At 38.0% G+C, this 12,436-nt stretch overlaps 1 protein-coding gene across 1 annotated transcript; it reads left to right on the top strand.

Moving 5' to 3' along the window:
- The first annotated feature begins 3,574 nt into the window (after nt 1-3,574).
- On the top strand, nt 3,575-9,821 carry LOC101742190 (hypodermin-A). The gene is made up of 4 exons (XM_004922543.3): nt 3,575-3,865; nt 4,590-4,845; nt 7,283-7,468; nt 8,251-9,821. The coding sequence occupies exons 1-4, from the start codon at nt 3,645-3,647 to the stop codon at nt 8,437-8,439; spliced, it is 852 nt and encodes a 283-aa protein (XP_004922600.1). The 5' UTR covers nt 3,575-3,644; the 3' UTR covers nt 8,440-9,821.
- Nucleotides 9,822-12,436: the final 2,615 nt, after the last annotated feature.

Genomic DNA, 12,436 nt, shown 5'->3' with positions numbered 1-12,436 from the left:
ATGCAATAGCTCTACCGCAGCAGTCCCCGAGTGCCACGCGTGTTTTTTTTATTATAGACAAATTGTTTCTGAAAATTTACAAAATCCTTCATTAAAAATAAAATATAAGATAGGTAATCTATTACTGCCATCTGCAGGAGCAATAAGAAACTAATCGAAGCGAAGCCATCTAGTGGCCGACGCCCGTAAATATTTTTGTTGAGTGCTTGAGTTTCTTATCTATAGCTAATTAATGTGTATTATCTATGGTTCCAGCTTCAAGGGCGCTAATGGATTTTCTGGTGGACGTGGAATGAATATTTGCGACTCAAACAGAATCAAGCGCCATCTCGTGGAGTTGGGACGAACTGCAAACATTTAAGATGACAAGGGGTCATTAAAATGTCATTAATTCCGTATACTTAGTTTAGTGATTTTAAATAACTAGTCCTCACTCAGTGATCCAAAATCGACCATAATCACCTACATATTTTTTCCCACTTTTGCTTGTACATTAATTTAATTGAACTACAAAAGCTTTAGCACTCCGTATCATGAAGAAGAACGACCTTGTGAGCTTTCAAGTTTCTAGGGAAACTGAGATACTATGCTAAACAAACAAATGAATGGAAAGCCAACGAAATGTTCGCAGCATAAAATATTTTAATACAAAGAGTTAACGTGTTAATACTAGAAGTGATTCTGGAATACAAGATTGAAGGAAAATGACGTATCTGATCAAATCGCGCATATGTTTAAAAAAAAATTATTGCTATTGTGGGCAGACGAGCACACGGCCCACCTGATGGTAAGTGGTCACCGTCGCTCATGCACGTCAGCAATGCCAGGGGCAGAGCCAAGCCGCTGCCTACCACTTAATACTCTCCACAAGCCTCGTTTGAAGAAGGACATGTCATAGCACTCGGAAAACACCGTGGAGGGGAGTTCATTCAGGATTCAAAAAAGATCTTAGATCAAATAATAGTACCTCAGATGTATAATAGTTAACTAAATTTGTTTTTTATAACAATTTTAAATAACTATTCAATTGATTCGGTTGGCTCCACCAGTCTAGTGACGCTGTCGATCACACCACCATTCCGTTGAGGTAGGGCGATCCAGAGCCCTGATACTGCGATACTTTAAGACAAATAATTTTTTTTTGTATGGAAACTAGCGACATCTTATAGCGAATGTCCTTAAACTTATGTGTTGTTAAAGTAATAAATTTGTTATAGATAAGCAACTCAAGCACTTAACAAAATGTTTGCGGGCGTCGGCCAATAGATGGCCTCGCTTCGATTAGTTTCTCATTGCTCCTGTAGATGGCAGTAACTTATCCTATATTATATTTTTAAATGAAGGATTTTGTTATAGGTTGATCTATCGCGCGAATCTATCTTGCCGGCCGAGAAGTGACAAATGTCAAGTCACAAATGCCGCGTCAATCTGCGTCGTGTTGCCGTGGTAAAAAAAAATTATTCAAAACCCACAGATTAGTTTCGAAAAATTGTGAATATGTGCATCGAATGTGTTTGTTTACGACCGGACTAAATACAATAATAAAACACGGCATACCCGAATCGATTGGACATCAATAAAACAAATTTCATCATTGAATAACGCGTTTGTTATTTTAATTTTAATATACATATTATTTCCGAAATTTATTTATTTATTTATCGTATGGCATTCGTTTACACTGCTTGGTTATAATTTAAATTTACAGTTTGTGAAATAATCGATAGCTTCTTTTGTTACATTTTTGAGATCTTCCACTTGGCCTGCGAATCTCGTTAGTGGGCATTCCATGACAATGTGGCGTACAGTTTGCTCTGGGCATCCGCATTCACAGCTTTCGTTTTCCGTCCAGCCCCATCTCTTCCGCAGTTGGTTACAGTGACCAACATCGTTCTCAGGTGGTTAAGCATGCACCAGATTGGGCGTTTTTCTTTGAAACCAGGTGGGCGGGAGTTTGGACTCGGCTCGAACAGTTCAGGTGGGATACATCTGGCTGACCATTCTTAACCCAGGCCTCGCTTGTGTTCCAATTGGAGTGTGGTTGGTGTGCCTGTAATGCCGGTGGATTTTGTGACTTCAACATTTATGATATTCGATAGTTTCCATAGTCCGGTCTACACTACAGACACATAGTCAAGCTATTTGCACGCCCCGCCAATTTGCTTTTGAAATCAAAAATAAAACTGAAACGGCATTTCCAGTACCATAGATCATTGATTGGTAAATGGAAAAATGATAACCTTAGTGTTGTTATTGTTCGGCAAATAAGATATCTTGTTTACACTTCGGCTTTGTTACTAGAGAATACGTTATTCTTTCCGTGGGTTGATGGCTCGATATTTAGTGGGTGGTAAATAAAAATTATACATATATATATTTTTGGTAGCGCGTTTTATTGGTGCAGGCAGTTGCGATTCGGCTCGGACAGGGCCGCACTCATTCTAATATTAAGTTGAAATTTGAATCTAATATTAGTCATCGTGGCCTAAAGGATAAGACGTCCGGTGCATTCGTATCGAGCGTAGCATCGGTGCTCGAATCCCGCAGGCGGGTACCAATTTTTGCTAATGAAATACGTACTTAACAAGTGTTCACGATTGACTTCCAAAGATAAATAACATAGATACTGACTGCAGCGCCATATGCCGGGCTGATTTGTAAATCTAAACCATTCTCGAATCCACTTGAAGGTACACAGAAAATTTCATTAAAATCGGCCCAGCCGTTTAGGAGGAGTTCAGTGACAAACACATGCACAGAAGAAATATATATACTTAAAAAGGTTTGGCGTGACGTGGCGTTCTGTGGACTCCGATAAGAGTTTTTTTTATTTTTTATTGCTTAGATGGGTGGACGAGCTCACAGCCCACCTGGTGTTAACTGGTTACTGGAGCCCATAGACATCTACAACGTAAATGCGTAATGCGTTTCGGTTTGAAGGGTGGGGCAGCCGTTGTAACTATACTGAGACCTTAGAACTATATCTCAAGGTGTGTGGCGCATGTACGTTGTAGATGTCTATGGGCTCCAGTAACCACTTAACACCAGGTGGGCTGGAACTCGTCCACACATCTAAGCAATAAAAAAAAATAAAAAAAATGCGCCACCCACCTTGAGATATAAGTTCTAAGGTCTCAGTATAGTTACAACGGCTACCCCACCCTTCGAACCGAAACGCATTACTGCTTCACGGCGGAAAGAGGCGGGGCGGTGGTATCTACCCGTGCGGACCCCCAAGAGGTCCTACCACCAGTGATTACGCAAATTATAATTTAGCGGGTTTGATTTTTATTACACGATGTTATTCATTCACCGTGGAAGGCAATCGTAAACATTTGTTGAGTACGTATTTCATTAGAAAAATTGGTACCCGCCTGCGGGATTCGAACACACATCGCTACACTCGAATGCACTGGACGTCTTATCCTTTAGGCCACGACGACTTCTCATCCTAGTTAGTGCTAATAAAATCGCTGTTCCTAATTCGAAATTTTAAAATCAACAATCGATTCAAAACAATGGGAGCATGTTTGCGCGCGTTTACCAAACAAACGGTTACGTAATTCGCCGTTAGTCGTTCGCATTCAAAACGTTCCGATGTTCGAAAATCGAACACGTATTATTTATTTAGCATTATTCGAAAAATGAATATCTACATTTGCGTATTATTATTTATTAAAACTGTATCGAGTAAGATAGAAACGGTACAGCGACTTAGCAATGCTGAATTAGATGAGCACACGAGAGTGACGAACAGTCACGTATTCCCGTACGTGGTTGCGATACTGCAGCGATCGAAGTACGTCAGCGCGGGGGCCTTGATTGACGAGAATTGGATTTTGACGGCCGCCGACGGATTGTTCCTGTAAGTTTTACCGTTTTTAAATACTGTTACGCGCTGGGGTTCGGAATAAACAAAAAAACTACCGGAGTGAAACTTAAAAACTGTATTCAACACTTAGAACACTCACAGAACGCTTATAATTCTCAATTCGTCTCTTCCGTTTCCCTTCGGGTGCTTCGTTCGCTGTTTCGCTTCGAGTAGTTCCGATTACTTACTGACTGCGTGTCATTTCTGCAAAGCTTTTATAACCGATACCATATTCCTAGAATTATCGAGAATATTCCACACATTTCGAGTTTTGTGTTTCCGCTAACTGACAATAAATGGCGTTGTACTTTTCGAGCGTTCTAGGTGCTACTAGATTCTTCGATTACATAGCGCGTATTAATCGAATTACATAGCGTGTATTAATACATAATATTATTAATCTTAAATTACCGTGGGTTCAAATACATATAGATTGATAGCAAAAAATTACATATACTTTTTGTTTTCTTATTCTGATGTCTGAATAGATTTGTATTTTTTTTATGTATGCTACCCATGTAAAACTGAAATAGCGGTAGGCAGCGGCTTGACTCTGCTCATGGCATTGCTGATGTCCATGGGCGACCGTAACCACTCTCCATTAAGTATGCTTGTCTGCATACAAAAAGGCATGAAAAAAGGCAGCCGTTTCGCTATAAGCAGGTTGGCATACCGGCTCCTCCCACTGAGGCCGATATTCTTTATTCTTTTATTTCAGAATGAGAGAAACTTTAAAACTAGTGAAAGTGAGACTCGGGAGTATCAATTACAAAAAAGGAGGGCTGCTACTGCCGGCCAAGCTGATACAAATTCATCCTTATTTCGACGACAAAAGTCCCATTTTCGATGTGGCCATGGTCCAGCTGGCTGAAACCCTGAGGTTCACGCCGAAAATAAAAGCGATAAGACTTCAGAAGACGTTCATGGATGTTGCCGCAACTCATTTCATTGTGACGTCATGGAATCCATCGTTGGTAAGCATATTTTCGGCATAAGAAATTGATGTTCGTATAACATATTGACATGACAACGTCTTATAATTCGATGGAGCCGGCTGCATGCACGAAGAAACATGACTCATGCGGCGTCACCTCGCTCTGAGGCGTTCCATTAAAGGCTTGAAGTGCAAGTGAGACCGCGCAATGAGCGACAAAGAGGCACAATCGGCCTCCGCGTTCGGCAGCGTTCGACATCTGTCTCTCTCCTAAGTAGGAGGACTCACTCAAGTGAGTGAGCGATAGTGATTTCCATTTACCTTCTTCTCTATATCCATACAAAATATCTATCAAACAAATAAAATTAAAATTTTCGTTTGAAAAATGAAACCATTCCATCAGTATTTTCTAATGACGTTGTCACGTTCAACTATCGTCAGTAAGCCGACTTTACAGACGACCGATTTTTTTAGCAAAGCAACTATACTTTCGCTTATGTCCTTTCGGTTTTGTTGATTACAACCACTGTCTCCGAATCTGTATCCCCTTTATATTTAAGATACGATTTTGCCTTCAAATGCATAGGAGTTAGAGTACATTTTCTTTTGATAGTTATGTTGTGGTTCTCGGTGCGTGTGTCCAATGCGACCGGTTGGTGGTGGTATGGTAATTATTTTATTGCTCTTATAGGCAGACGATCATACGGCCTATCTGATGGCGAGGAGTTACCGTCGCCCCTTGGACTTCAGCATTGCCAAGGGCAGAGCAAAGCGGTTGCCTAAAAAGCCGGTTGTGTGCAACTGTAACAGACTTATCGTGGCCTAAAGGATAGGACGTCCAGTGCATTCGTATGTAGCGATGCAACAGTGTTCGAATCCCGCTAGGGTATCAATTTTTCTAATGAAATACGTACTTAACAAATGTTCACGATTGACTTCTACGTTGAAGGAATAACATCGTGTAATAAAAATCGAACCCGTAATATTATAATTTGCGTAATTACTGGCGGTGGGATGAATTGTGAGTAAGCAATGAAAAAAAAAACTGTTTATATTTACGAGTGGCCCCATTTTAACACTTTAAGAAATCTTGTTTATCATAGTACAGTACAAAGCATATGCGCAGTAGTATTTTTGTTTTCAATCAGTAAACCACCTTAGCAATCAATCAGATAGTAAGTGGTATGAATAACAAATTGTGACTGTAATGTATTCAGGCCATTTAGTCACTTAGCTAGTTAGGTTTTACAAGGGTGTGCGAATTATGATATAAGGATTATGTGCCACTTAGCTCACCGAACCTTAGCCCGACGCTAATAATGTGGCCGGTCTGATTGCTTTGATGGACGTATTTGTTAAATTCGCAAAATTACCGTCCTCAATCGCCCTTAAGCCGCTTTCAGACTACGCTATGATATAATAGCATATAGTATATAGCTCAGCACAACAATCTCGCGCGCCATATATTGTTAAGGACACGTTCACACTGTACTGTACTATATATTATTGACTAAGTATAGGCTGCTATACTATATAGCATTCTATTAAAGCTTAGTCTGAAAGCAGCTTTATTTTATCATATAGTCTTAGCGAGGACACTTCTCGTTAATAGACACGTTTGAGCTTATTATTTTATTATATTATTTACGAAATTTATTTTAAATTAGTTCTATTTTTTATTAGCTTTATACGCATGTTAGTATGTAACGGAATCTATGAACATGCTTTTGGTCTCATTCAAAACGTCGGATTAACTCGAAATTTGGCATACTTATTAAGGACTGATGACAATTTAAATATTTTAAACAGTTTGATCCGTTATCCTTACTAGAATAATCAGGATTAGCGATTTTTTGTTTTCCTGAGACCCGGAGTGTCTGCATCAAGATTAAGAAGGGAAACTACCAGGTGCGCCGATCACATAGGTGAAATAGGAGAAATAGTTCTCGGAGAGGGAACCTGGGAACCGCAGGCTATCTCATCCGAGAGAGGCAGCAGGCGCCTGAATTCCTCATTTCTCGTATAAGTTACCGACTTAGAATAAACATCAATGTTGGCTCAATTTTATTGAAAATCATTAATTTTAATAATACTTTAATAAAAATTAGTTTAGAAAAACAAAAAAATACGCTTTTTTAGAAAATCCAACTAAAAAATAGAAAATAAATTTTAATAAATTTGAATTAATAATAGTGTAAGAAAAAAATATTTTATTGTAAAAAAAGCGATTTTCTATAATAGCGTATTTTTTTAGTTTTTCTAAACTATTATTTTATTATTTTTAATTATGCCTATGATTCGGGAATGCCGAAGAAAGCACTACTTACTTCATTCTCTTCTTTGTCTTTAATTTTAATTTATTTATTTATTGTCGATGGTCCACTTTGTGCCCGTAATAGCAAGATTCTACAGCCACCAAAGTAATTGATACAGATCTAACATTTTCACAACAAGTTTGATCGACTTTATTTTACCAGAAACAAAAGCCCAAACACCCCGAATCGATGGAAGCTATAGAGCGCCGCCGAATGCTCACAGTGACTCATCTCCATCCATCGGAAGTTGAGGAGTGCGCCGCCGAGCTGGACGCCTACGGTGTCAATAAGACTGACTTGATCATGTGTCTGGATCCTCCTGGTGGAAGTGAAATTTGCGTGGAAAATGTAAGTTGACCGAATATAAATTATAGGTAACCTTCCTACGAGTATAATACAGATCTATTTATGAATACGTGAAGTAAAAACTTTGTACCCCTTTTTACGAAAATTGCGCGGACGAAGGAGTATGAAATTTCCCACACTTATAGTGAATATAGAGAAGGAGTGCAGAATGCATTAAATCAACAAAAAAAATATATATAACACACACTACCACGTATTTGACACACACACACATATATATATATATATAGCCATGTAAAGCGAAGGTACTCGCCAGTTAAGCTTTATTTGTTTACATTGCGCCCAAAAAACATTAACATGTTAAATTTTTTTTATTGCTTACTTTCGTACTTCGGAAACTATTACGAAACACTTGGTAAATGCTATGTAAAATTAACCATAGTGTTGCTAGAAGGACTTTCATTACCTTAATCGCATTAACTATAGGTTACTTTTTATTTTTTTATTGCTTAGATGGGTGGACGAGCTCACAGCCCACCTGGTGTTAAGTGGTTACTCGAGCCCATAGACATCTAAAATGTAAATGCGCCACCCACCTTGTTCCTTGCACCTATAAGTTCTAAGGTCTCAGTATAGTTACAACGGCTGGCTCACCCTTCAAACCGAAACGCATTACTGCTTCACGGCAGAAATAGGCGGGGTAGTGGTACCTACCCGTGCGAACTCACAAGAGGTCCTACCACCAGTAAAGAATGTTCGAATGTTGAAAAGGAAAGGTACACCGATCGGTGCTAATTTGTTCATTACGAATGTTCTTTTTATAGCGGAACGTGGGTGCTCCAGTAGTGCTCAATGGAGTTCTCTGGGGTGTAGTGTCGTCTTGGAAGACAAGTGATTGTGACCAAGGGGCAGTCGGACCTAGTTTCGTGACCAGAGTGTCGGCACCTGACGTTACATCTTGGATACACGCCACATTGCACGGACATCGGTGGAAGCATAAATCGAACGAATAGATAAATGCACCGGTTAAATTTATTGCAGCTGAAGAAGTTTAAGGCAATTGAATGAAGAATAAAAGAGTTTTTTCGAGGATTTTCATCTCTCTCTCTCTCTGTCTTCTTTATCTCTCTCATAACCTGAGCTCAAGAGCTGTCCCAGTCTTGTGACTGGAACCTGTTACTACATCACAGATGAAACTTTATGTCTGAAGGAGGGTGATGATATTCAAGTTGCGTCTATAGGTATCTTGTATCAAGTAACTTGGCGGTAATATATCTCACCAACCTACCAGTAAAAGCAGTTTTTTTGTTTTAATTTTTTTTTTCTATTTCTTTACATCTACAACGTAAATGCGCCACCCACCTTGAGATATAAGTTCTAAGGTCTCAGTGCGGTTACAACGGCTGCCTCACCCTTCAAACTGAAACTCATTATTGCTTCACGGCAGAAATAGACGGGGTGGTGGTACCTACCCGTGCGGATTAGAAGATTCACTATCTTCAAGCAGACCCTGGTCGTTCTCGACGACCAATGAATCATGTCAGGACTCACCATGATAATGATAGATCCTCTCTTGCTTCTCTGCTTTAAAATATTAATACTGTTCAAGGAAATTACAGGACGAATTGTGACGCCATTCGCCGTATTTCAATCTACCGCAGTGCCGGATTGGATGGCTGTTATTATACGTCTCTATGATTGTTTTGTAAATTGATAGTTACGGAGATTGATTTGCGACGAACAACAGTGGATTCAATATTGAAAAACTCAATTCGATAAATAGACCCGATTATGTTAAATTCACGATGAAAAATGAGTAAAGAAGTTGATGAAAATTTGGAAATGATAAATTTTGCGTTATTCTTCTTCTTTTTCTCCACCTTATTCCACTAGGTGGGGTCGGCACAGCTATTTTTTCTCTTCCATTTTCTTCTATCAGCCGTTATCTCAACACTCACTCCTCTCTCTCTCATATCGTCATTCACACACTCCATCCATGTCTTCTTTGGTCGACCTCTTCCCCCTCTATATTATTATATTTATTTTACTATTATTATTATTGTTATTAATTTTATTATTGATTAATGGTAAATGTTTTGGAAAATCGATCCGTCGTGTCTGACGATAAATTTAGTGGTTTATTTGAAAAGTTAGATATTAAAATATGACTAAATAAATACGAAATTATGTGATGTGTGTATTTATTTATATTTGTATTTATGTATATTAACACTTATGTATAATATGTATTTGTGTTGGTAAGTTTAATTTATATTTGGATGTACTAGCATTATTTACTGTGCCCTAACTTCGGTTGACTTGTAGAGATTGCCTTAGACGTCATTAAGTCCGCCAATGTGAATAATACATGAATATAATAAATAAATCAATTGTTTGTAAGGCTTATGATTATTTATATTACTATGATTATATAAAGTCATGTAGATATTAAGAGTTATTATTAAATATGAGGTTTGTATTGCAAAACATTTAAATATTATTGGTTATTAGTTGCTCAATTGACTGCTTTTAAAGTCACGTGACTAAGCCACGTGACCAGTCAAGAGGGGATAGCCGGTTAAGACATATTTAAAAGAGAATGCAGGCGGTCAGAAGACACACACGTCATTTCGGATCCACCCGATCCACTAACGGTGCTTTTAGGTACCTCAAGCACCGGTCATCGTTTTCGTCGAACCCGTCGCTTGCGACGAAGGGCTCCACGAGTAAATTAACCCTCAGACACAGCCCACTGAGTTTCTCGCCGGATCTTCTCAGTGGGTCGCGTTTCCGACCCGGTGGTAAATTCTGCGAGGCACGGCTCTTGCTAGGGTTCGTGTTAGCAACATCGTCAGGTTTGAGCCCCGTGAGCTCACCTACTAAAGTTAGGGTTACGCTGACATAGCCGCTAGGGCTATCAGCTTAGGTAGGAAAAAAAAAAAAAAAAAGTCAGAAGACGGTAGTTGAATAAAATGCATCAATTTAAAATTGGCAGATTAAATCCATAGACCTATATAGTAGGGACACGACATATTGTTCTATACGTACTATTGCTTATATAAATAGCACCCATTTTGAAAGCACACACATAAACATATATCTATCTCGTTCTTACTCAGCACTTTAACTCGCAGGAAAACAATATAACAGTATTTCAGTGCGTACATAAAATGAAACATGAATATACGTAAATGTCTCCGTCTCCGTCTAATGAGGCCGAAAATCCGCCATGTTTAGCGCGCCAAATGTCATTGTCACGTCAGTTCGGGCGTCTGTTTTGGGTTGACATTATATAATGACTTTGATATCGATTTAATATGATTGCTTATATAAAATTTCTTATTTTATCATGCTTAAAACATACAAAAATAATAATTAAAACACATTTTATAGGATCTCAAGAAAGTCGATGCCCCAAAACTATTATCTATATATATTTAAATTCATTATGGAGCCCTCATCCGAAAAATCGGAAACCATTTTTCGGTCGGAATCTATTGATCATGACACTAATCATAAATACCTCTTTAAAATATGTCATCAAAACATATTTAGACATTCTGTTTAGATATTTCAGGAAAAAGGCTACCGACAAAATCTCTTCGGAACTATTTAAATAAAATAGTTTTATTCCGCAGTGAGTAAAACACTATTGTCAACTCGTTAAATATTTAATAATTGAGTTAATTTAGAGAGGAAGTCACAAGGAATGACGTTTGTAATTTTATTAACGAATAAATGTTCTGTAGGTGTTTTTTTTTTCACGCGGTCCCTTGATAAGTTTAAAATTTGAATCACTCTCAAGCGAAAGTGATTCAAATGGTGCGGCGCACCTTCCTTGGTGTGCGCTGCGGTAATATGTTACGGACTTTAGAGTCAGCAAAACAATTAAAATAGATTGTAATAGTCTAAGAAAAACACGTACTTAAAATACGATAACATTTAGCATGCTAGAAATGGGCTGATGGCTTTGAACTACGCCAATCTTTATGTTTTGCGACAAACGACAACTTTATAAAATCAGTGTAGCAACTTTTAAAAATCATCATATCGTTTACTTGGCAAATTCGAAGGACGAACTTGTCTTAGATTTCACCCATCTAAATCATATCATATTTGCACATAACAATATACCTACTTACTTCCCATTAAAGTATAAATTCTACAAATAAATAATACTCAACAATACTTAAAATAAAACGAGCCAAGAACGTTTATCGATAAAACCTGATAACATTGAAATCTTTTGTACAGCACTAAAGCCGCCATGTTTTGTGGCCAGATGACGTCACACTGGCACGAAATTTTGGTTGACGTTTCATTTCCATAGGTTTCCTACTTCATTGATTAAATCAGAGTGTGAATAAAGTTAGTCTGTTTAATTTATATGTCTGACACCCAAAATGTTTTTGCACACCAAGCTCGTCACCAGTCAGTTTGTTAGAGTTCTGATTGGAATAGCTTCAGTTATTCCGTATAGGAACGTCCAAAAATTTGATTCCGTCGCTTCGATATGAATTCGTGGATATTTTAGTCCATTGATGATCTATCAAGTATTTTATCTGAATGTTTAGTTTTTTTTTTTTTCGAGATCATTATTATAATTCGTTTTGCGTGGTCAAGGGAACAAGCTTAGATCTTTGTAGGGTACACACACAGCACTGTCTAAATAGTCTACTTGGCTTATCCTACCTAAACCCTTTCCATTTTTCGCCCTAATTTACTAATGCTGAGGTGTATTGTAAACCTAAATGTGGCTACGAATTTCTTCGATCATACACTCATCTCGCTTTTTCAAAATTCTCCTTCGTCATATTCAAAGTCTTACTTAATTGTATTTTTATTTAAACAACACATTCGAGTTCGTTCATGCTTATATTTATTTCATAAATTTTAATATAAGTTTTTAATCTTATGTCTCACATCTAGATTTTCAATTCTTCTTTCTTCCTATTTTTCTTGATTGACAGCATTATCGTTTTCTTCTGGAACGGTATTCCCTCACACTTC

The sequence above is a fragment of the Bombyx mori genome, chromosome 20 (genome assembly GCF_030269925.1).
Source record: "Bombyx mori chromosome 20, ASM3026992v2".
In the NCBI taxonomy this organism is placed as follows: Eukaryota; Metazoa; Arthropoda; class Insecta; order Lepidoptera; family Bombycidae; genus Bombyx; species Bombyx mori.
This window is presented reverse-complemented; position numbering and strand designations above follow the sequence as displayed.

What these genes read in the sequence shown, in the direction of transcription:
- LOC101742190 (XM_004922543.3), top strand. Translation starts at nt 3,645, where the DNA reads ATGAATATCTACATTTGCGTATTATTATTTATTAAAACTGTATCGAGT. An exon ending in GCCGCCGACGGATTGTTCCT is followed by an intron (nt 3,866 to 4,589) that starts GTAAGTTTTACC and finishes CTTTTATTTCAG; the next exon opens with AATGAGAGAAACTTTAAAAC. An exon ending in CGTCATGGAATCCATCGTTG is followed by an intron (nt 4,846 to 7,282) that starts GTAAGCATATTT and finishes TTATTTTACCAG; the next exon opens with AAACAAAAGCCCAAACACCC.